Genomic DNA, 23567 nt, shown 5'->3' on the forward strand with positions numbered 1-23567 from the left:
AGTGACGTCACACACAGTTTCCTCTTACTAAATGTGATCCATTTATTACTCAAAATAAGAGTCGTCTTCCTACTAAAAAAAGGTAGAAGATGAGAAGAGAATAAACATGCAGTGACGACATTCGTTCTGAAAAAAATAAACGGCAACACGGTCGTGCAAACACCAACGAGAGCACGTCGCCGCTCTCACCACGGAAGTTTGGAGAAAGTTACAAAAATAAAACAATAAAAACACCATTAAAAATAAAAAGAAGAAATTCTAATCGTACAGAAATCACCACACAAATGAAACAGATTAATGTAAATTTGTAACAGTTTGTGGTTAAAGCCGACAACATCGTACGCAGCAGTGTTCCTGTGTGTTTTAGTCTCAATACTCGACACGACTGCTCGTCTCTTTCCAACAGACCACATGCGTCACATCGTTTTTTTAGGTTATTCTCCCGGGCGGCCATTGACTCATTTTCTTAGCATGAAAAGGCCTCCACCCCTCCCCCATTGTGTAGAGCTGCGGGGCACAGCAGTGCATCTAAAAATACAGTCTGCTGTTGTGTCAGTACAGGTGTTCGATGTGACAGAATATTAGTTTTCACAGAGTAAAATAAATATACACAACGGTGGCTGAAAGAAGGGAAGAAAAAAAAACATGGAAACTCTCTGGAAGAAGGTCGCCGGTGGATTCAAACGTACGCGATTCGACATAAAACATACACAAACGCTGGTGTGGTTCGCTAACAGATTCGTTTTAAAATACTGAATGTTATTTGTTTTGCAAAAACGGATGCATACGGTTTAGAAAACAGAAACCTCAGTAAACTCGTATAAAAAAAGACGACTATTCCTGGCCGACTACCACCGAACACAGAAACCCCCGACTGGTTCATACGTCTAAATCAGGAAATCTCACCAATACTATCGGATAAAACCAAGCAAAGGAACCGGCGCTGTTCTTCTTCTTGAAATGGAGCTGCGAAAAACAAGCTTTCTAGAAATGCTTCAGTGGACGTTACATTCATGTCAAAACAAACACTTCTGGCCAGACGCACCAGCTCCGGCGAATCTGACGACGGATAGAAAGGAAAGGAGGGGGGGGGGGGAGAGGAGCAGGTACTTTTCTAGCGGCCTCCCGACTTGCGTCCGGCCCAGGATCGGGAACGAGACCGAGACCGAGATTTGGACGCGGAGCGGGACGGCGTGTGTGTCCGGCACACTTCCTCCTCGACGTAATGGGAAGTGGAAGCCGGGTTGGCGGCTTCTCGCAGAGACACGGATTTGGAGCGGGAGCGAGATCGCCCTCTGGACTCTCTCCGAGGCCTCTGTCTGTATCTGAACACACACACACACACACACACACACACACACACACAGCAGACCACTTAGATTCTGGGGCACTCAACATGAACGTATGCCAAGAATATCATTCTTTTTCTGACTCAATTATCGAAACAATTTCCCTACAACAGACTGCCTGAGTGGATTTGAACAGCAACACACTGTCGCTTTTGACCCAGCCCTCCAATCACAGCACAGTAGGGGGGCGGGACATAGAGCCCACCCCAAAGACACGAGCAAGTGTGTTCCATCGTGGTCATACCTTTCATCCTCGCGGCTCCTGCTTCTTCCTCCTCCATACACCCGACCACGGGACCTGAAGGCAGACAACAAAAGGTTCACGCCCCCTTTCCAACACACATGTATGACGCTGCCAAAGGCGAGAAGGGAAACTCACTCGCGGGGACTCTCGGACCGCCTGCGGTGGCGATCGTGAGAAGGGCTGCGCGACCGGTGCCGGTCGTAGCTGCGGCTGCGCGAGCGTCGGCGCCGGCCGTCCCGATCGTGGTCGTCGTGGCGAGAGGATCTGCCCGGAGAACTTCGCTCCTTCGTCTTCATCTGATTCGGTGCTACATTTTAAAGTACAAAAGTTATAACAAGTGAGCACTAAACATTGACGCAACTTAGCAGCGTTTTGATTTTCCTGTGTTATATTTTGGTGTAGAGTACATTAAAAAAAATATTAAATCGTGCTTTCTGAAAGCGTACGCCTCTAGAGGTGAATTTAGGGATGAATACATAAATCAGGGTTCTTACACATGTTGACCAGTGGATTTCCAGGACTTTAAACCAAATTTCCATGACCAAACTGAAATCTCGGTCTAAACATGAACAATTTAGAACATTTTGCGTATTGAGAACGTACGCCGGCTTACATTTTAAGCGTCTTTCTTGAAAAAACATAATTATTTCAAACTCGGCGTGAATGAACATGTGATTATAACACATTTCCATGACTTTTCCAAAACTTTTAGGATTTAAGTTTTTTCCATGACTTTCCCAGGCCTGGAAATGACAGTTTTAAAATTCCATGACTTTTCCAGGTTTTCCATGACCGTACGAACCCTGATAAATGGAACGGGAAACACCTGCAGAACACATCCCGCGGTTTAAATATTTTCTCTTGCATGTTGCTGTCAAACGTCATGCATCTCACTGCCACGGCTTCATCGGACTAAAAACACTGGGTGACTGACTCGGACCGTAACCGGTTGAACGATTAAGTTGAAAAAGGCGTCAGCACTTACTCTTCCGGTCCCCCTGGGCAAACTGGATTTCAATCTGCCGGCCACAAACCCACTTCCGGTCCAGGCTGTGAAGGGCGTCTTCTGCGTCACGCACATCCTCAAATGTGCTGGGTGGTTAAGGGTTTTTGTTTGCTCGTGGTAAGGCCACACAAATTCAAAGAAGGTTTTTGATTGTTGTTGTTGTTTTTTGTACACTCAGAGGGGCGAAGTACCCCTCGCATCAACAGTCTGAACGTAAAGGCTCTGTCGCTCACACCCTGCATGTTACATTTAAGGAAAGAAGGGTTCAGAGCACTCATCAATCATCTTTAGTTTGTGTGTCCTGATGATTCAGAGGACAAGACGGTTCACAGCGAGCAGACATTTGTATTATTTGATGTGGCATTGCAAATGAAGAAACAACAAACAAATACACATGCTGATTTTTTTTGGGAGAGATAAAAGAGGAAGCATGTTTTTTTCTCTCAAACACATCAATTAATTGTCTGAGGGATCATGGACGACAAAATATATATGAACAAATCACAGAACATTTGATAGATTTAACGACTTTGATTATTATTAAATATGTCATCGATGTCACAGTGAAAGCTTATTTTGGTGTGTCAAATTTGCGGATTCGTCTTGTGAGGATACAAAATAATTCAGACGTGTTACCTTTGCCCATGCTTGACTTTGACCTTCATCTTGACCTTTACACTCTTTAATCGACTCCCACAGGGACTCGGGTTTCCTGCTTGCCTTTTCCTCTTAAACCTCTTTTCTTTTCCCAATTCTTTGCCGCCATATCCGAGCTTTGTCTTTGTTCCCTTTTCCTCTTCATGCTTTACTTTATCTTGTCAACCTTTTCCCTCCCTCTGATCCTGAAGGTCTGTGTGACTTGTCTTTACTTCTACTCTACACGGGTCTTTGTTACTCTTTGTGGGTGGTTTCACAACTGGATGCTTTTACATTTTCTGAAGCAATAACAGAGAAATATGCGCATTAGATAGTCAGTCAAATTAAGTGCAAGAAAGAAAGAAAAAAACACATCACAAAAGCATATCTTCTCTGCTGAAAAGAAATGTAAATTGTTTCATTAGCAGGAGCAAACACACATGGTAACAACTCATTGGGAAAGGATATTGAATGTATGCAAATCCTCTTGATCGACGTGTATAGAAGTCAAGCGGGATGTAGACATCCACTATCGGCCCATAGCGGCCAAACTCACGCCGTATATCCTCAGGCCTGAACACCGTAAATACAAGTATGACTCAACTGACCATCACGGGCAACTCTACCTACATCATCAACCAGGAGCAACAGCTGGGAGGGCAGCCGATGAGGTCGATAAAAGAAAAGGGACAGTTCACCACAAAACAGTCAGACTTATTTGACTAGAGATCTGAACCACCTGCTACAGTCTCTGGTTTATTTGATGAAGTGTGGTAGTTGTTGAACATGTTTTACTATTCCATAGGTCGTAAATCTGTCAGGTTTTGGGGTGAACTGACTCTTTAAGATACGCACACTATTGTTTGGTCAACATGCAATTCAATTTAAAACTCAATAACTAGACATAAGCACTGCGGGTCAATGTGTTACCACGATGAAGAGAACATGAGGATTAAGATTAGCACCCACATCATTTTGCAAACATTCTCACACACTGTTAAACCTACGTGTCTTATCTTCCTTTAATTTGCACAAAAAAAACTTTCCCTTTTTTACATTTTCTCGTTAAAGTCAATTATATTTTTACAAGCACATTGCACTCACTACACATTACTATAAATAATCTAATGTTGGTGTTATTGTTAAACATCTTTTGTGAGAACAAGTGACGTTAAGCAGGGAGTTTTAAACTCTTTGATGTGTATCTATGTTTATTTGGCACTTTAATTATAACTGGTTAGTGCAGCGCATTTACGTGTAGCTGTGACGTCATAATGCGACACTTAGCTGCCGTCATAACGAACTATATAGAGCCAAATAATTAATCAGCTAATATTTAAGTTAAGACGGTTAACTGTGACCGGACGTCAGCTAGTCTTGGTAAAAAGAGAAGTCCAAACATCTTAAATAATTAATAAAATAATCCACTGACATATTGAATTAGCAGGATAACGCCGCTACGTCAGCGATCATGAAAACGTGCGCAATGCAAACAAAGAAACGTCGCCAACGCATTACACGTTAATTAAGACACAGTTGTATTACAGACATGAGTGTGTGTGTGACTGTAGGAGCTGCAGCCGACACATATTTCAAACTTAGAGCGCCTCTGCACGCTGCTGTAACGGAACTAGATGTAGCGGCTAAGCTAGTTCAGCTAACGTTAGCTCGCGCTAATGTGCGACGGCTCGCGCTCGTGAAGGGTCAGTGGTGCTCACCGGGCCGGAGAGCGGACTCACCTGGACTCATCGGAGATGTTTCTGACGAACAAAGACGTGTTTGGGGGCCTCATGTATTTGGCCATAAAGTTACACTCACTCAGTAGAAGAAAAGCCTTTTGGTAAAGGAGAATCTACAGTGAAGATATGTTGCGCATGCGCACTTGGAAATCATTCTGCTTCTTCCTCTCCAACATAAATCGGGTAATAAACACTCACAGCACCCCCTGCCGTTTGAGCCTAACGCCTGCAGCTTATATATATATATATAAAATATATATTATATTATAATAATATATATATATATATATACATATACATATATTATATATAATATATAAATATATATATATGTTACATAGAATTGATAAAATATATATAGTATATATATATAAATATACTATATATAGTATATATATATATATAGTCTAATGTTACTGTTATACATGTTTGATGTTGTGCTCATTGTATCTACTGTTGGGTCATTTAATCTACAACAATGCATGCATCTTAAAAGATCCCCATATGTATGCATCTCGTAATTTTTTTTGCAGGTTGGTGACCATGCAATATTTCAGCTGATCCAAGATTGTTTAACACAAGTTTATTTTGCCTCAAAAGGAGGAGAATTCTCTCAATAATTAATCCCCCGGAGACGCATGTTTTATTGGAGAGGAAAGGGAGGAAACAAACATGACCTGTCTCACACTGAGAAAGTACAAGCACTTAACCTGAGTTAATGTAGGTTGCTCAGTTACTCATCAATAAAAACAAACTTGTTGCTTTATTATTATTATTATTATTTTTTTTAAAGGTTTACGTTTATTTTCCAGGATGTCGTTTGCACACGGCCCCTCTGCCCGAGACAGAGAAGTTCTCGAGGCCGCGTCAGACGCGCTTGCTCCGGCTGGTGAACGTGAGCGGGCCGGCAGTGATGGTCTGGAACAGTGGACACAAACACATCATGACAATTGTAAAAAATAACTCACGAATTATTTCTAGCACTGAATTTCTCTAAATCGCAGCAGTAAAAAAAGAAGACAAAATAATCCAATCTGACCTCAACCATGTCGTCCCCTTGCATCTCACGGACCGAGGTGAACTTTTCAGTCTCCGCGATCAGCTTCCCGTCCTCCTCTCTGACGATGCACTGACCGAAACACATTTCACGGGACACAAGTTTACCCCCTTTAGCCAAGAAATAAAGTATCGTGCCTGTGCATCAAATGTCAACATAAAAAAGTGGAGTTTAAAACTGTTTTCTAGCATGCACAAATCATAAAGAAATTGTAGGAAGTGAGATGTTCATGTCTTTTTGTATTTATTTTGTACTTTTTCACAGGACTGGAGCTTGATGCGGACATGGGTCCCTTGTCGGGGTCAAACTGTGGCCCCTAAAGGCTGCAACTCTACCTTAAACTTCCGGCCGTCCGCAGCGGTCATCTCGGACTCCTTGCCCAGTCTGAACGAGTGCACCTTGGTGCAGATGGGGGTCTTCATGGTGTAGGTGAAGTCTTGGCCCTTCTTGCTCGATCACCAGCACCGGTTTGACTTCCTTTCGCATCTTGATGACCATTTCAGGAGCACCTTGAAAGAATGCATAATTATATTTAAAGAAGGACGAAAAAAAAGTAAAGATGCACAATGCAAATACATCCTTTTAAATATATGAACATGTTCTTACCTACTACTTTCAAGAACCCCTCGAGGTTCTCCTCAGAATAAACTTTCCAGGTGCCGCTGAAGTCCATGTCTGCTGCTCGTCGCTTGCCCGGGGGTGTGCGTCCTCCCGGTTGCCCCCGGCCCCATCACACCCAGCCGCCGGTTGGCATGCCGGGGACCTCGAACTCCCTGTTATTTGGACTGTCTTTTCCAGTGAGAGCCAGGATCTGAAGCGATGATGCAATGACACCAGATAACCAGGAGGGATGGATTTCTCTTTTTTTATTATGATAAAAAAAAGAATATCACAGGACTTAAGCAATGACACATTCTTTATTTGACACAGGAATTAAAGCTCTTCTTCATTTTTTTGGTCCTTCTTCTTCAAAATAGAAAAATACTTCAACTGGATAAGACACAGAAAGCAAATATACGTTTTAAGGCAAACACGTGCAGGCAGCAGGAAGCTCAGGTGTGCTCGGCGGGCAGTGCCCGGGAACCCGGATGTGTGGTCACACCACAAAACATCCACCATTACTGCGGGAATGTTACAGAGGACCACCCAACAGTCACGTGACACACCGTCCGGCCGGTAGCACCGGGCCGGGTCCCTGAGAAAACACCGGTCCGTCACGCAGCCGTGTGACGTTCACGGACCTCGGTATTTGAACATTCTTGGAACCCCAGATTTGTGCTTTCTGGTTCACAGCCGGATCAATATTAATATCAAGCTTTAATTTTCATAATGAGAAACACATATCTATATAATTGTTTATATTGGGGCATCATCAGACTTATCTTTGGTAGTTCTGGGAGCGACGTCTTGTTACTAAATAGTATAAATATATAGTATTATCACATTATATCTTTAGTACTGCACTTTGAGGCTGTAAGCTCCGCCCATCCGGTGCTTCAAGTGCGTTAAAAACAAGTGCTTTGTGTTTGTTGTTGTTCCATTTGATGGAAGTCTGCTTGTTAAGACATTAAATATACTGAAATGGTAAAAATGCCTCATAGTGCATGCTTTGGTAATAAATAAAATAAATAAATATACACTTTTATTAATCCCCAAGGGGAAATTAGTTCTCTGCATTTAACCCATCCTTAGTTATTAAGGAGCAGTAGGCTGCGGTGAAGCAACTCGGGGTTCAGTGCCTTGCTCAAGGACACTTCGACTTGCAGCTAATTGGGAGAGCGGGGATCGAACCCACGACCTCGCGGTTGAAGGACGGCCCTCTTACCCCACTGAGCTAAAGCCACCCCATACATGATATAAAACCCTCAAAAACATAACAACACGATTTGCACATCACACAAACAGGACATGCTCCTTCACAATATCAAGCTTTGCTCCGGCTCATTGGAACTGTAAATGCTTCATCACAAGATCTCCTCCTCCTCCTCCTCCTCCCCCTCCTCCTTGTTGTTGTTTGGACCGGGGTCACTAAGGCAGCGGGACAGCTTCTGTTGCTCCTGCTCCTCCTGCTCCTCCTGCTCCTGCTGCTCCTGCTGCTCCTGCTGCTCCTGCTGCTCCTGCTCCTGCTGCTCCTGCTGCTCCTGGTCCTGCTGCTCCTGGTCCGGCCCTCTGGCTCCGGGCCTCGGGGAGGATTCGCTCAGCAGGCCGACGGTATCGGGGGGGCCGGGACGCGGCTGTGCCGTGCGGCCCCGGGGGCTCTCGGCGTCATCGTACGTGTAAACCCGGTGCTCTGGAGGACACACACACACACGCACATACACACACACACACACAGTTAGCGCCCACATCGCCTGAACGCCGTTTTCACCGTGGCCGTTGCCACGAGGGGCGGCCGTAGGAAGGCGCCCAACAGCGTAATATTTAGCACCTTTTTAAATGAGCTCCTCCGGGTACCAGCCGCAGCATCATGATGCAGTAATAGAACACATTATGCTTAATGATGTATAATTGTAGTTTAGCTGTTATGCCCTCACGTCAAATCACTGTAACTGGGACTTCTTCTCCCTTTTGAACACAGACACGTTAAATAAAGATCATTTCGGGGCTTCGCTGTGACTCTGAAGCTGCGTGAACGGGGGTCCAGGTCTCCATCCTCACCTGGCTCGAAGCAGACTTTCCTCACGGCCGGAGCTTCCTGGCGGTTTGCCGGCACTGTGAGGTAGTGACTCATCTGTGAACGAGACGCCAACAGGAACGACTTAATGCCAACCAACGGATATAAAAGACATAAACCGGCATGTTGAAGGACATGTGGGCGTCATTCAGCTTCTTAATGCCAGTGAATGGGGTAAATAATGATCAAAGAATGAACGAGCCGGGGAAACAGCACTGAATCTATAATTAAGGACCGCATTCTAGAAGCATCTTCAAACTCACCCTCCTCTCCATCTCCACGCGCTGCTTCCTGAAGCGGACTTCGCTCACGTGGTCCTCAAAGGGGTCGATCAGCAGGTCGTGGCGGCTGTAGGAGCGAAGCTGGGGAGAGAAAGACAAACTGAAAACAGGAAGGCGGGCAGCAAGAAACAGCGACTTTGTGACCAGATGAAAACGCTGTAAGCCCCGCCCCCCACAGACTTCCTACCCTCTGCCTGGTGTTCTGCAGGTGTCCTCGCAGAACCTTCCGGATCTCCTGCTCACGGCTCTTGGAGATGCTTGGGATCGCCCGTCCTCGGGCCGACTCCCTGGGCTGGATGTTTCTGCGGAGACACGTCTCAACGTCTCATCACGACTATACGGTTGGCCTATAACCTCGTGGTCCGGGTGTGATGATGTATTTAAATAGTCTTCAGAGGGAAGACTTGTGTGGTAATTCACACGGGAAAAGGGAAATCAGAAATAAATACAATTTGGCGAGTTTGGGAACCGCTGATCGATATTACGGCCTAAAGTGACCCGTGTTCTTCGTCCAGTCCAAAAATCAAAATACTCATAATAATTAATATTTCTTTGCCAGGTCGATTTTCACAGAAAATGACGTTGCTTGGTATTTTTGGTGTTTCACAATAAATATAGCGAAAGAAAAGTACTGCAAAAAAGTAATTGTACATAAAAAGATTGATCATATATCTGTGATTAATTTGGTAAAGATCTGTACAATAAGTGCAATGTGCCGAGTTAATGGACCATATTAGGTCAGGTGATATTTTGGAACCATTTAAATCATATTGAACAGGTCGGTTCACCCAAAAATTAATAATTTATAAAACATACATTAAGAAAATCAATAAATATATATTTTTATAAATGTAACAACAATAAATAACGACAAAGAAATAAGAATATAATTTAATAAGATTGTCTGATTTATGTTTTCCGTTTGTTCAAAAAATCTGAGAAAACACTTTAAACCTGTAGACTACTGCCTAAAAGGGATTGATCACACCAGGAGGAGGAAAAAGGAGGTTTTGGGTTCACGATATATATGTAAATGGAAAGAGTCTGGCGAATACCACCATCTATTCCGCGAATTGCATCTCGCTGACGAGCGCTTTCTGTTCTGCTGAGCCGGAGTCTGGCTATGTGGGACATTGACGAGCGGTGCGACGCCGCGCCTCGCGCTTAAAAGTTGAGAAGATTTTAAACTTTTATTCGCGCCTAAAAACGCGACGCGCGGCATTAAAAAGGCCGTAGTACCGTGGGAAAACAATGGTCTAGCTAGCGACACGTTTTTGGTGTGATCGGCCCCAATAGTCTCATTATTGCCATCTCTATGACGATATCTCATATACTGTAAGCCTAAATTAGTATATTTATTATTTGTTTAAAAAGGTTAAATGTTATTTCACAAGTTTCAAAAAGTGCCCCAATTTCTTTTTAAATGCCCTGGATTTCAGTCAGTGGGGGAAAAACTGCTCCCTAAAAAACATGTGACTGTCCTCCCCTGACGTGAACGCATGCGGTCAGCTACGGTCGGTTGGGAGAAAGTACAGCAACAACCACTTCTGGGACCCAAACTCAGGAGGAACCGAGCGGAACCGAGCGGAACCGAGAGGAGAGGCGGTCCCCCCCGCGGCGCGTTACTCACTGCATGGAGACGGAGGACGCCGGCGCGGGCGGCCGGGCGGCGCCGCCGCTCTCCACCAGCATCATGGCCTGCTTCATCTCCATCTTGTTGTAGAAGGAGATGAGCTGCGGCTCGGTGGAGCGCTCGCCCGCGATCAGCCACCTCTTCACGTAGGTCTTGTTGAAGCGGTTCAGCCTGAGAGAGAGCACCCGTGAGCTGATAGGGGCTTCAGTGATGGACAACAACAACAACAACAACAGAGGGGTTCTAATCTGGAAGAACGAGGAAATAAACTGCCCTCCTGGTCTTTTAGTCAACTTCGATCATCACGTTTCTATTTTACATCCTCACAACTCATCACAAGTGGAGACAAGTGGCATTTCCACTAACGGCTCATGTGTCTTGGTGTCTCCTCCCCGCGAGAGACAGAAGAGGTGAATCATACTTGTCTTTCCAGTGGTGATGTCCGTAATGGCCACAGACGTCTTCGATTCCCGTGAGGAGATGATCCAGGAACTGGAGACAAAAGCGCTCGTTACAGGCCGTTGATGTGTTGTCGTCTTAATGATGAACAACACACACACACACATGGGATTTGAAACACACACGTTGAACGTCGTGCTTCCACTGAAGAGATTAAAGTGTCGGTCCCACCTGTATGTGAATCTCCTCGTTAATGGACCCGTTGCTCTCATTATTCCTCTCCACGGCCAGGACCTTCACCAGAAGCCGGATCGTCATTCCCTGGAGACACAAACAGGAAGTGAGGTCATGTTTAACGTGGATTTGTGCGTGACTTGTGTGTTCATGTGTTAATATTAGGGCTGTCAGCGTTAACGCGTTAATCTATGCGATTAATTTGGCCGCGTTAACGCACTAAAATATTTTAACGCAATTAACGCAACTTTGTTTACTTCCGGTGTGCGTTGAAGTTTTTACACTGTTTCCGTTTTTAAAACAATTATTTCTCCGCGAAAATAAGGAGCAGAATTTTAAAAAACTTTTATCGCGATTAATAAATTTCAAAATGTGCGATTAATTAGTTACTTTTTTTTAATCGATTGACAGCCCTAGTTAATATGTAAACCCAAACCGTGACCCGCGTTCTCCAGACTTTCACTCATGTGAAAGGACTTTTATCTCTAGTGGTGTTTGACTCAGAGAACGTCTCTTTGGTGGTTTCATAGAACTTCAGGGATTTATTGTAATGCATCTTTATATATATATATATATATATATATATATATATATATATACACACACATATATATATATATACACAAAAATAAATATATATATATATACATATATACACAAAAATAAATATATTTATTTATATACACTAAAAACTTTAACTTCTATGTAATTTTACATTTTTATCAACTGTTTTACTGCTATCTCTTGAAAACTTTTATGAATTATAATATTAACATATTTAGGGTCCGAGCGACAGACGAAGTCTGTCCGAGAGGACCCTATTGAAATTGTTAGGGGTATTATTCTTCTTCTTCTTCCGCTTTTTATTTTTGAACATTGGGGGCATATTGGGGGTACCTATCATACCCCAAAACTCACCAAATTTGGCAAGCTTGTCCTCCTATTATTATTATTATTATTATTAATATAATTTTGGGCTATTCAGACATTTTTACTGGGTTATTATATACGTGTGTATGTGAAAATAAATGAATAGAGAAGTTGTTATTACAATTGGTTGCCATAGAGATCAATAAGTTACTGGATACTTACATGGAGGACACATATTTTAAATGATTTTATTCACAATAAAAGAAAGAACTAAATTCCTGGTTGCTTGATTAAACATTTATAACTTTAAAGCTGAACACAATACTGAAACGCAAAAGTTTCTCACCTGCACAATGATGGTGAAGAAGATGACGGTGATGATGGCCGTGAGGAACATGCTCTTCATCTCGTTCTCCTGCAGCAGGAACCCCAGCGAGAAGGCGATGGCGCCTCGCAGGCCACTGTGGGCCAGGATGATCTGGTCCTTTATGGTCAATTTGACGATGCGGAATTTATTTACAATGTACGTGAGGCCGATGACTCCTGGGGAGCACACAGGACACGGCATGAAGAAGAGCGCCGCCCTCCGGGGGGGAAGTGTAGCGCGGTGGACGGCCCTCACCCAGCACCCTGGACACCAGACACAGGACCACGGTGACGATGACGAAGGTCCAGTTCCAGGCGTAAGGACCCGCCACCGTGGACATGCCGAGGAAGATAAAGATGAGCGTCTCGCTCACGCTGCTCCACATCTTCATCAAGTATTTGATTGTCGAGTAAGACGTGTGGGAGACGTTGGCCTCCACGTACGGCCGCATCGTCACGCCGCAGGCGATCAACCTGTTAGGGGAAGGTAGACGTTCTCACATGGACAGTTTTCCTGTGGAGGTTTTTGTGGATGTGTTTTCTTTTCTTTTTCTATTTTAATGCAGTATGTCACAATTAGAATGCTGGTCATGACCATACTATATATATATATATATTAGTGCTGTAAAAAATAACGCGTTAACTCAGTTAATTAAATTACAGGTTTAACTAGTTATTTTTTTAAACGCATTTAACGCATGCGCAGAATGAGCTTCCAATCCGTCTGTTGTTGGTCGTCTCTAACCAGCAGCATGTCATTCTGTCTCTAGTGTCGCGTTAACACGACTCCGATCTCCGTCTCGCGCGCCGCAGAGCTCGGATGCCGGCGCACATCGGGACGAAAAAAAGGCACTTGCACCCCCCCCCCGTCAACAACTCTTCTCGGAGCCTGTCTTGAGAGCCCTGTAAATGTATACATGTGATTAATCATGATTAATCCACAGAAACCTGTGATTAACCTGATTACAAATTTTAATTGTTTCACAGCCCTAATATATATATAAAAACGTACTATATATACATAAATAATATATCAATATATAAATAATATATATATATATTATTTATAAATAATAAGTATAACAATATATATACATAATATATATATGAATACTATATATATAAAAATAATATATATAAATAAATAAATATAGATAAATAATATATATATATATACATATTATATATGTATATATATATATATATAAATAATCAAGATAAATAATATATTTATATGAATACAAATTATATAAATTATTAATTAAAATTATATAAACGGCTAGCTTGGCATAAAGATTGTAAACAGAATTTTCTGCAATGGTAAAAAACAATAATTCATTCAAAGCTCATTAACATCTTGTTTTCTTTACTCTGGACAAAAAGTGTTAAAACGACAACTTGTGGTTTTGTGATGGTTGTGTGTCGCCATGACGATGAACCAGTGTTGTAAATGTCTCTATGGAGAAGCGTCCAGCACTCACGACATGATGCCCGACAGGTGGAAGACCTCCGCGGAGAGGTAGGCCATGTAGCTGTAGAGGAACACGAACAGCGGCTCGATGACGCGCGTGTGCGAGGTGAAGCGGGAGGTGAAGGCGCCCAGCAGCCCGTAGATGGCGCCCACCAAGATGCCGCCCAGAGAAACCACGAAGAAGCAGGCGATGCCGAGGAAGGCGTCGGCCACGGTCACCGTGCCCGCGTGAGAGAACTCCTCGAACAGGTGGTACAGAACCTGAGGGAGGAACAGGTGGACCGAGAGGGTTGATTTAAAGGATTGACAGCTCAGCTCTGCACCTGGTCACGTCTACTTCCTCTTCATTCTTTCTATCTCTCTCTTTCTTTCCTATTGTACTCACGATCTCACTTCTTTCATTTCTACTTCCCTCCCTCCCTTTCCTCTTTGATCTATTCATTTCTTCCATACTATTCTTTATTTCCTTCATTCCTTTCTTTCTTTCTTTACTCACTATCTCGCTTTATTTATTTTTATTACTTCTTTCCCTCCCTCATTTTCCTCTTTAATTTCTTCCATACTAATCCTTCCTTCCTTCCTTTTGTACTCAGCATCTCACTTCCTCGCTTCTTTCATTTCTTCTTTACATCCACCCTTCTTTTCCTCTTAAATCTGTTAATTTCTTCCATACTATTCTTCCTTCCTTCCGTCCTTGTAAATCATATATTAAATATATCATACTTTATCAAATTGATTGCATTAATCTCTGATCGTTTACAATAACCATCAATAACCAGCAGTCAGATGAACGCAGCGGAGAAAGAAGAACAATGTACATCTCATATATAGATATAGATATGTATATATCTATCCCCCCGGCTCACCACGGTGACGGCGTCGTTGAGCAGCGACTCCCCGAACACGAGGATGTACAGCAGCTCGTTGATGTGGATCTCCTCGAACACGGCCAGCACGGCCACGGGGTCCACGGCCGACACGATGGTGCTGAACAGCAGGCAGGAGAGCAGGTCCACGCCGGCCAGCTGGGCGCCTTCGATCCGACACACGACGTAGATCATGCCGCCGATGAAGAAGACGTTCCACAGCGTGCCCACCACGGCGAACACCAAGATGGTGCCCATGTTCTCCGTGAAGGCCCGGGTGGGCAGGAAGAAGCCGGCGTCGAGGATGATGGGGGGCAGCAGGTAGAGGAAGAAGAGCTCGGTGTTGAGCACGGGCGCCTCCTCCCAGATGGCTCGGATGATGACGCCCATCGGCAGGCCGACGCCGATCAGCAGGCAGCTCTCGGGCACCACGCTGGACACCCGGGGGAGGATGCGGAAACCTGCGGAGAGGAAACCCGGCTTCAGAGTCTGCTCCCCGGGTTATGACTTCACTTTCATTAGAGGCGCTTTCGTCTTTCTGGTTCCAGGTCAGCGTCTGTTCGTGTTTCAATGTCACGTAGAAATGTCCTTATTTTTCAAAACACTGTTTTTATCAATGAAGATAACATTAAATGAATCATAAACACACTCTCTACATAGTTAATGTGTAAATGACTATTCTCTTGTGTTTAATGAAGTCTCTACAGAGGTGTGTAGAGGCCCATCTCCAGTGTTATAGTGGTAACTTGTGTTATCGCCTTAGAAGACTAGTTGAGGGGTAGAAAACCCTTGAAAACCCTTTTTATGTGAGCGCAGCTGAAAACAGTTATGCTGGTGAGAAAAGCGATAAAACTGGCCTTCCTTTGAGCCACAAGAACAACATTAATATTTACAATAAAAATCATTATTTATAACCTCAATGTCTTGACGATATTTTATATTAATTTTAAATTCATTTGATGAATACAAGTGAGTTTTCATGGAAAACAACATTGTCTGGGTGAGCCCAAACTTTTGAATATAGCCGATACTTTCACATGTTAATAAATACCGAAGAGTATTTCATATTAATAAAGATGGAGGATGAATCATGCTATCTCTCTTTTTCACTCATAAAATCGGCATTTAGAGGTGTTATACTCAGAAGCCTAATTCATTTGGGGCCAGGAGTTATTTTTCAAAAGTGCTGAAACATTTGATTCGAGACAAAAAGGCTCAAAGAATCAAAAACTGAAGTTTTTATCCTCATTTCGTATCATTGCAAAAAAGAACATCTTTCGATTTTGGACTGTCGGTTGGACTAAAAACCAGCAGCATGAGCCCGTGACCCCGGGCGCTGAGACAGTGTACTGAAATAAAGAGTCCAATAAATGCACAAGAACATGTTTGATGACTTCAGTCTGGTATCGGTGAATAAATCTGATCCAACAGGCCATCACACAAGCACTTTACTAGAACCTACACTTAGGGACCGCCGTGAGGCCGTGAATAACAACTAGGTCCACTTAGTCGGCCGCACGACCTCATGAAATATAAATCACGTTGCAGCCGGGTGAACAAACGCTCCGCTTGTCCGGACCAACAGAAAACATCCGCGTGGGATGAACTCAACGCGCATTTGAACGCTCGGCCTTTATTGGGCGTGACTGAAACGAGAGAAACCATCGTCGAAGTCTTCCGTTTCCCATTCGTGAGAGACGTGAGAACACGGCGGCCCGGTGGACCGGCGCTCAGCAGAACTCGCTGCTCTGTCTGTTTCACGTTTGTCTCTCGGCTGAATGAGACCCTGACACGCGGCCTCCCGGCCATGTGACCTCGGAGTCGAGGCTGCTCTCTACAACGCTTCTTCTTCTTCTAGGCGCCGTTTGAGGCGGCCAGTGTTCCCGTGTGGGTGGGTGTGCACACACACACACACACACACACACACACACACACACACACACACACACACACACACACACACACACACACACACACACACACACACACACACACACACACACACACACACACACACACACACACACACACACACACACACACACACACACACGTTATCGAGCAGTGCATTAGGACAGGAAGTTGGTCGGTCCCTTGTGGACAACAGCCGGAGAGCGCAGATAAGAAGCCACAGCGCTTTCCTCAGCCAATCAGAATCACCCCTGTACCCGGTGGTTACACTCCCAAAATGTTACTTCAACAATTAAAGGGAATCAATCAAATGTGATATTTTGTGATTTTTTTTAATGCTCTGTAAAGTCGATGACTGTAGAAATATAGCATTAAATATAACATTAAAACAACACCGACAGTATGAATACACAGAGTAATAAAACAAATTATGCATAATAATATTAATAATAACGATGAAGTAATCGGGTCAAACGAACCACAAGAACAACTAATAAAAGGAGTGAGAGTTACATGTAAGTTCAAAGGCAACAATGACTTATTATAAATCTCCACAGAGACATTTAATCTCTCCAATTATCGTGAGCAGCTACTGTGAAACACCAGCCGGCTGCGTTTAAACTCCAATCCTCAACAGGCGTCCACAGACGAGACGTTTGTGTGAGCGAACAGGACTGAACTGTTTCTGTCTGGAAGGAGCAGCAGACACACCGAGACCTCCAGCAAGAAAGAACAACTTGTATTTGTGTCTATAAAGCTTGTTGTATTTCTCGTTGTAGTTTATATATTTGTGTAACTATTGTCTCTTGGACTAAAGACTATCTTGTATCTCTGGATGTTGTAAATGTGGATGACTGAGTGGAAGTTACTGGGAGAAACAGCATGCAGCACTTCTACAGTACAATATATATGAAATGCTTTGTATGAATTGAAAATAAATATAATGTTGCTTGGAATGTATTTTTGACGTTTGATGAATATTGTGTACACGTCTACTGTAGGATCCATTAGTCTGTGTATCATATGAGTGAGGAGCGCATCTCAGGTTGACCACGGGTGTCAGTGTGTGTCAGTGTGGCAGGTAGTTTATACATGGGGCACAGGTGCAACTGACAGAGGTAATGATGTGTGGGTGACGGGGAGATCACACGGTTATTACCTCAAGCAACACACACACAGTCTGGTCAGTCGTGAAATGAAATCAAACGGGAACCTCACACAAAAGTAAGTGTGAGTAACTTATAAGAAGGCCCTCCGTAATGCCAGAGCAGCCTATTACTCATCAGTAAGAGAGAAAAATAAGAACAACCCCAGGTTTCTCTTCAGCACTGTAGCCAGGCTGACAGTCACAGCTCTGTGGAGCCGAGTATTCCTATAGACCTCAGTGGTAATGACTTTATGAACTTGTTTAATGAAAAGATTTTAACTATTAGGGACAAGATTAATAATCTCTTGCCCTTAACCAGTGCCAATCTGTCCTCAAGTGGAATGGCCTTGGAAACCGCTGTATGCCCTGGTGTATATTTGGAGGGCTTTTCTCCCATCAACCGTGACCAATTATCTTCAACGGTTTCTACTTCTAACACATCTACCTGTCTCTTGGACCCCATCCCGACGAGGCTGCTTAAAGACGTTTTGCCTTTAATTGGCAGCTCTCTATTAGATATTATCAATGTGTCTCTGCTAACAGGCCACGTACCACACTCCTTCAAGGTGGCTGTTATTAAACCTCTCCTGAAGAAGCCCACTCTGGATCCAGAGGTGTTGGCTAACTACAGACCGATCTCTAACCTCCCCTTCCTCTCCAAGATCCTTGAGAAAGTGGTCGCAAATCAGTTGTGTGACTTTCTACATCATAATAGTTTATTTGAGGAGTTTCAGTCAGGATTTAGAAAACACCACAGCACCGAGACAGCACTGGTGAAAATTACAAATGACCTCTTAATGGCAGCAGATAAAGGACTCCTCTCTGTCCTGGTCTTGTTAGACCTTAGTGCTGCATTCGACACCATTGACCATGACATCCTGTTACAGAGACTGGAGCAGTCGATTGGCATTTCAGGCACGGCACTAATTTGGTTTAAATCCTATTTATCAGATCGATCTCAATTTGTATTTGTAAACGATGATGCCTCGATAACCACTAACGTTAATCACGGAGTTCCACAAGGTTCTGTGCTTGGACCAATTTTATTTACCTGATACATGCTGCTCTAATAAGTCTCTTAGGTCAACTCCTTATTATCAGGCTGCTCTAATAAGTCTCTTAGGTCCCTCCAGTTGATCCAGAATGCTGCAGCTCGTGTTCTCACTAAAACTAAGAAAAGAGATCACATCACTCCTGCACTAGCTGCTCTGCACTGGCTCCCAGTAAAATCAAGAATCACTTTTAAAATTATTCTCTTAACGTACAAAGCCTTGATTGGTGATGCACCATCATATCTTAAGGAGCTTGTAGTACCATATTGCCCCACTAGAGAGCTGCGCTCACTAAATGCGGGACTACTTGTAGTTCCTAGAGTCTTAAAAAGTAGAATTGGGAGCCAGAGCCTTTAGTTATCAAGCTCCTCTTTATGGAACCAGCTTCCACCTTCAGTCTGGGAGGCAGACACAGTCACCTCGCTTAAGAGTCGACTTAAGACTTCCTCTTTGACAGAGCTTATAGTTAGGGCTGAATCAGGTTCACCTGGTCCAGCCCCTTGATATGCTGCTATAGGCTTATAGCTGCCGGGGACGTTTTAGGATGCACTGAGTACCTATCTCCTCTTTTTCTCTCCTTAGGGATGAATTTTCATCTCTCAATCACACGTTACTAACTCTGCTTTCTCCCGGAGTCCTTGACTTCACGCCTCATCGGGTCATCGGACCCTATGAGACGGCATATATCCTATCTGCTGATGGATCGTCGAGGTCTGGGTCGTGGAATTCCTGCTACCAACTACGCCACTGCCCTGTTGAGACTCCGCCCACTGTTGAGACTCCGCCCACTCCTCCTCCCCACCGCCATCTGCCTGATGGATCGTGGAGGTCTCCATCGTGGAATAAGCCTACTATGAACTATTCATACACTCTGTCACATTCATTGAATGTATTTAAACTCTAAATATGTCCTTCTGGTCACATGACATCTATTGTTCTGTCCATCCTGGAGAGAGATCCTCCTCTGTTGCTCTCCTGAAGGTTTCTTCCCTTTTTTTCCCCCCTGAAGGGTTATTTGGGAGTTTTTCCTGGTCCGATGTGAGGTTTTGGGGCAGGGATGTCTATTTGTACAGATTGTAAAGCACTCTGAGACAAATTTGTAATTTGTGAAATTGGGCTATACAAATAAACTGAATTGAATTGAAAAGACACAAAGACACACAGCCAAAGAGCCGAGGACAGAAATCACTACACATATATATATACACATATGTATATATATACATATATATATACACATATATTTATATATATACACATATATTTATATATATATACATATATACACACACACACATATATGTATATATATACACACACACACACACACATATATATATTAGTGCTGTGAAAAATAACGCGTTAACTCAGTTAATTCAATTACAGGTTTAACTAGTTGTTTTTTTTAACGCATTTAACGCATGCGCAGAATGAGCTTCCAATCCGTCTGTTGTTGGTCGTCGGGACGAAAAAAAAGTCACTTGCAAAATGAGCTTCCAATACACCACTTCAATCTGAACTCCGTCCGCTCTCATGCAGACGGTCTGTTCATCGGTAATGATCCTTCCGCAGGTTCACCTCCGGAAACCTTGTGACGACTTTTACTTCCTGTAGATCAGGGTCTCAACACGTCGATCGCGACCTGCCAGTCGATCGCGCGTAGTGTCGGTAGATCGCATGACATTAAAAGATTGGCCCGCCCCTGACATGTTCTCTAGAGCACGTCTTTGTTCTTTTATTAAACTAAACGTCTGTTGTTGATCGTATCTCCACAGCAGCATGTCATTTCTGTCTCTTCGCGTTGCGTTAACACTTATCGATCTCCGTCTCGCGCCGCAGAGCTCCGTGGCGCGCATCGACCGAGCAAAAAAAAGTCACTTGTCAATCTGTCCACCTGTCCGGGCCGGTGAGGTTTCAGCTTTGCAGCGGTGTCCCGCCGTTCCTTTCATCACGGCCCAGTTCATGAAGAAAACCCACACAGTCAGTTTGCCTCAGCAGCTGCTAGAGGAAGACTAGAGGCCTTTAGATTGTATCATGGTGGAGTTAAAGGTTGACAAACAAGAGAAAATGTTCTGTTTAACCCTCCTGTTACCTTTACATTTACTAACATATTTTACCCTCGGGTCAATTTGACCCCAGCAATTAAAACCTCCAGAAAATTATTAGAATTAATATTGCTTCCCAAGTTTAAGTGTGAGGTACTTTATGTTTGTTTGTTGACTACCTAAATAGCCCTTTAAATAAATAATAAAGTTGATATTTCTTATATGTTTGACACAGTGAAAACCAGCCTGGGGTCAAATTGACCCCAAAGAACACCGACATTAAACATTGAATGGGGTCAAATTGACCCGAAAGGTAACAGGAGGGTTAAACATTCTGTTTAGGATGAAGATGTATTAATGTTCCATATGGAAGAAAACTGCTAAATAACTGCTGAGTTGCAGCACCATTGTATAGAAGAATGTATAAATGTATATATCCGTCTTTTGTCATAAATCTCTATGTTCTCACAAAATATACCGAGAATATCGGTAATATGTGATTAATCATGATTAATCCACAAAAACCTGTGATTAACCCGATTAAAAATTTTAATCGTTTCACAGCCCTAATATATATATATATATATACAGGACTGTCTCAGAAAATTAGAATATTGTGATAAAGTTCTTTATTTTCTGTAATGCAATTAAAAAAACAAAAATGTCATGCATTCTGGATTCATTACAAATCAACTGAAATATTGCAAGCCTTTTATTCTTTTAATATTGCTGATTATGGCTTACAGCTTAAGAAAACTCTAAAATCCTATCTCATAAAATTTTAATATTTCCTCAGACCAAGTAAAAAAAGAAGATTTATAACAGCTGAGTGTTTGTCAAGGCTCAGGAAACCCTTGCAGGTGTTTCGAGTTAATTAGACAATTCAAGTGATTTGTTTAATACCCTACTAGTATACTTTTTCATGATATTCTAATATTTAGAGATAGGATATTTGAGTTTTCTTAAGCTGTAAACCATAATCAGCAATAAATCAGAATAAAAGGCTTGCAATATTTCAGTTGATTTGTAATGAATCCAGAATGCATGACATTTTTGTTTTTTAAATTGCATTACAGAAAATAAAGAACTTCATCACAATATTCTAATTTTCTGAGACAGTCCTGTATATATATATATATATATATATATATATATATATATATATGGAGTTTAGGACATCCTTCACCAACACAATGAAGCGCTGTGACTGCAGTAATCTGAGGGGATAACATGAGTTTTGTTCTGTAAAGAATACGAATAATTCAAACTTCGTCTTAGCTGCAGAGACATGTGAACAAACTCACACCAAACTACATCCCACTAACTGAACTAAATATGTAAACGTCCCTTCACACCTTCAGCACACCCTGAGGACGTGATGCTCACCCCCACTGGAGGATAACTGGCAGCTGGTTGTTCCTATATTCACGTCCACAGCCTCGTGTGTGTCTGATGTCATCATGACATCTCCTCTCTCCTGACCTGCAGGTCATCCGGTACCACACACCATTTGACTCACTTGTAACCTAGGTAACCAGCTTCCCCGGTCCACTCACCTAGTTTCATGAGCAGCACCAGGAGGATCAACAGCGCGATCTCAAACGGCTTCCTCACGTGGTCGTAGTTGAGCTCGAGCACGGGGAAAGCCTTCTTGACGGTGGAGTTGGCGGGGTGATGGGGGTGATGGGGGTCCTCCGGGGTCTCCCCCGCGGACCCGTCTCTCCGCGTCTCGTTGTGTCCAACGTCGAGACTCGTGGAGGCGACGCCCGCGCACACGAGCAGCGACGCGCACACGAAGCCCGTTAGAAGCGGGCCGCCGGCGTCAGCGCTCCTCCGGGCGGCGGCACGAAGCTGCGCCATGTTCGGGGGGCTTTCTGACAGCCGACCCGCCGCTCAGCACCGGAGCCGACGAAGATGGAGATAAGGAGCCCGGCGCGAGACGGGGACGCGCGCACTCTCCCGCGGCATGGTCAAACACCGCATAGGAGGATAAGCGATGCCGCCGTCATGGGTGGTGATTATTGTGATAAATAAATATGGCTTCTTATTTGATTTGAAAGCTTCTTCGTCGTTTCCCTGAGTGTTTCAGAGCCGTTATTCTCTCTCTAAACCAAACGCTCAGAACTTCTAGTCAACAGGCAGAAATCTCTCACGCTTTTTTCCCTCTCTCTCTAACTTCTAACAGGGCGGCTCACCCAAACCAGGAGAAACAGCGACCCCTGCTGGAGCGGCGGGCCACAGCGGCCTGCAGCGTCTGTGGCTGGAAGTACTTCAAATACTGTGCTTGGATACCATTTGGAGGTACTTGTATTAGCTCAAGAACTAATTACGTCTGTAAAATTCAAAATCAATATAGAAGACTATATATATATATATATATATATATAGTCTTCTATATTGAAATATATATATATATATACACTACCGTTCAAAAGTTTGGGATCACTTAGAAATGTCCTTATTTCTCAAAGAAAAGCATTGGTTTTTTCAATGAAGATAACATTAAATCAATCAGAAATACACTCTATACATTGTTAATGTGGTAAATGACTATTCTAGGTGGAAACGTCTGGTTTCTAATGAAATA

The 23567-nt window shown here is 43.3% G+C and overlaps 3 protein-coding genes across 3 annotated transcripts; all 3 read right to left on the reverse strand.

Moving 5' to 3' along the window:
• Positions 1 to 17: 17 nt before the first annotated feature.
• LOC130210011 (serine/arginine-rich splicing factor 10-like) lies at positions 18 to 5108 on the reverse strand. The gene is made up of 6 exons (XM_056440030.1): positions 4975 to 5108; positions 3702 to 3808; positions 2579 to 2680; positions 1729 to 1900; positions 1594 to 1647; positions 18 to 1325 (listed from the first exon to the last, which is right to left on the reverse strand). Exons 1-6 carry the CDS (start codon positions 5037 to 5039, stop codon positions 1115 to 1117), a joined length of 711 nt encoding a protein of 236 aa, XP_056296005.1. The 5' UTR covers positions 5040 to 5108; the 3' UTR covers positions 18 to 1114.
• A 733-nt stretch (positions 5109 to 5841) lies between these two features.
• On the reverse strand, positions 5842 to 6704 carry LOC130195719 (fatty acid-binding protein, liver-like). The gene is given in 5 exon segments (XM_056417401.1): positions 5842 to 5892; positions 6014 to 6103; positions 6367 to 6477; positions 6479 to 6540; positions 6638 to 6704. Coding segments are annotated over 5 exon segments (381 nt in total).
• A 178-nt stretch (positions 6705 to 6882) lies between these two features.
• On the reverse strand, positions 6883 to 23096 carry LOC130196188 (Na(+)/H(+) exchanger beta-like). The gene is made up of 12 exons (XM_056418092.1): positions 22537 to 23096; positions 14826 to 15286; positions 13970 to 14220; positions 12745 to 12962; positions 12469 to 12665; positions 11250 to 11339; positions 11041 to 11111; positions 10617 to 10790; positions 9174 to 9288; positions 8969 to 9067; positions 8690 to 8762; positions 6883 to 8321 (listed from the first exon to the last, which is right to left on the reverse strand). The coding sequence occupies exons 1-12, from the start codon at positions 22838 to 22840 to the stop codon at positions 7996 to 7998; spliced, it is 2379 nt and encodes a 792-aa protein (XP_056274067.1). The 5' UTR covers positions 22841 to 23096; the 3' UTR covers positions 6883 to 7995.
• Positions 23097 to 23567: the final 471 nt, after the last annotated feature.

Source organism: Pseudoliparis swirei, chromosome 1 (assembly GCF_029220125.1).
Source record: "Pseudoliparis swirei isolate HS2019 ecotype Mariana Trench chromosome 1, NWPU_hadal_v1, whole genome shotgun sequence".
In the NCBI taxonomy this organism is placed as follows: domain Eukaryota; kingdom Metazoa; phylum Chordata; class Actinopteri; order Perciformes; family Liparidae; genus Pseudoliparis; species Pseudoliparis swirei.

What these genes read in the sequence shown, in the direction of transcription:
- LOC130196188 (XM_056418092.1), bottom strand. Translation starts at nt 22,840, where the DNA reads ATGGCGCAGCTTCGTGCCGCCGCCCGGAGGAGCGCTGACGCCGGCGGC. An exon ending in TCTTCACCATCATTGTGCAG is followed by an intron (nt 11,340 to 12,468) that starts GTGAGAAACTTT and finishes TTGTGTCTCCAG; the next exon opens with GGAATGACGATCCGGCTTCT. An exon ending in TGCAGAACACCAGGCAGAGG is followed by an intron (nt 9,068 to 9,173) that starts GTAGGAAGTCTG and finishes TTCTCTCCCCAG; the next exon opens with CTTCGCTCCTACAGCCGCCA.
- LOC130210011 (XM_056440030.1), bottom strand. Translation starts at nt 5,039, where the DNA reads ATGGCCAAATACATGAGGCCCCCAAACACGTCTTTGTTCGTCAGAAAC. An exon ending in AGGATTTGCATACATTCAAT is followed by an intron (nt 2,681 to 3,701) that starts ATCCTTTCCCAA and finishes CACCCAGCACAT; the next exon opens with TTGAGGATGTGCGTGACGCA. An exon ending in TGCCCAGGGGGACCGGAAGA is followed by an intron (nt 1,901 to 2,578) that starts GTAAGTGCTGAC and finishes TTTAAAATGTAG; the next exon opens with CACCGAATCAGATGAAGACG.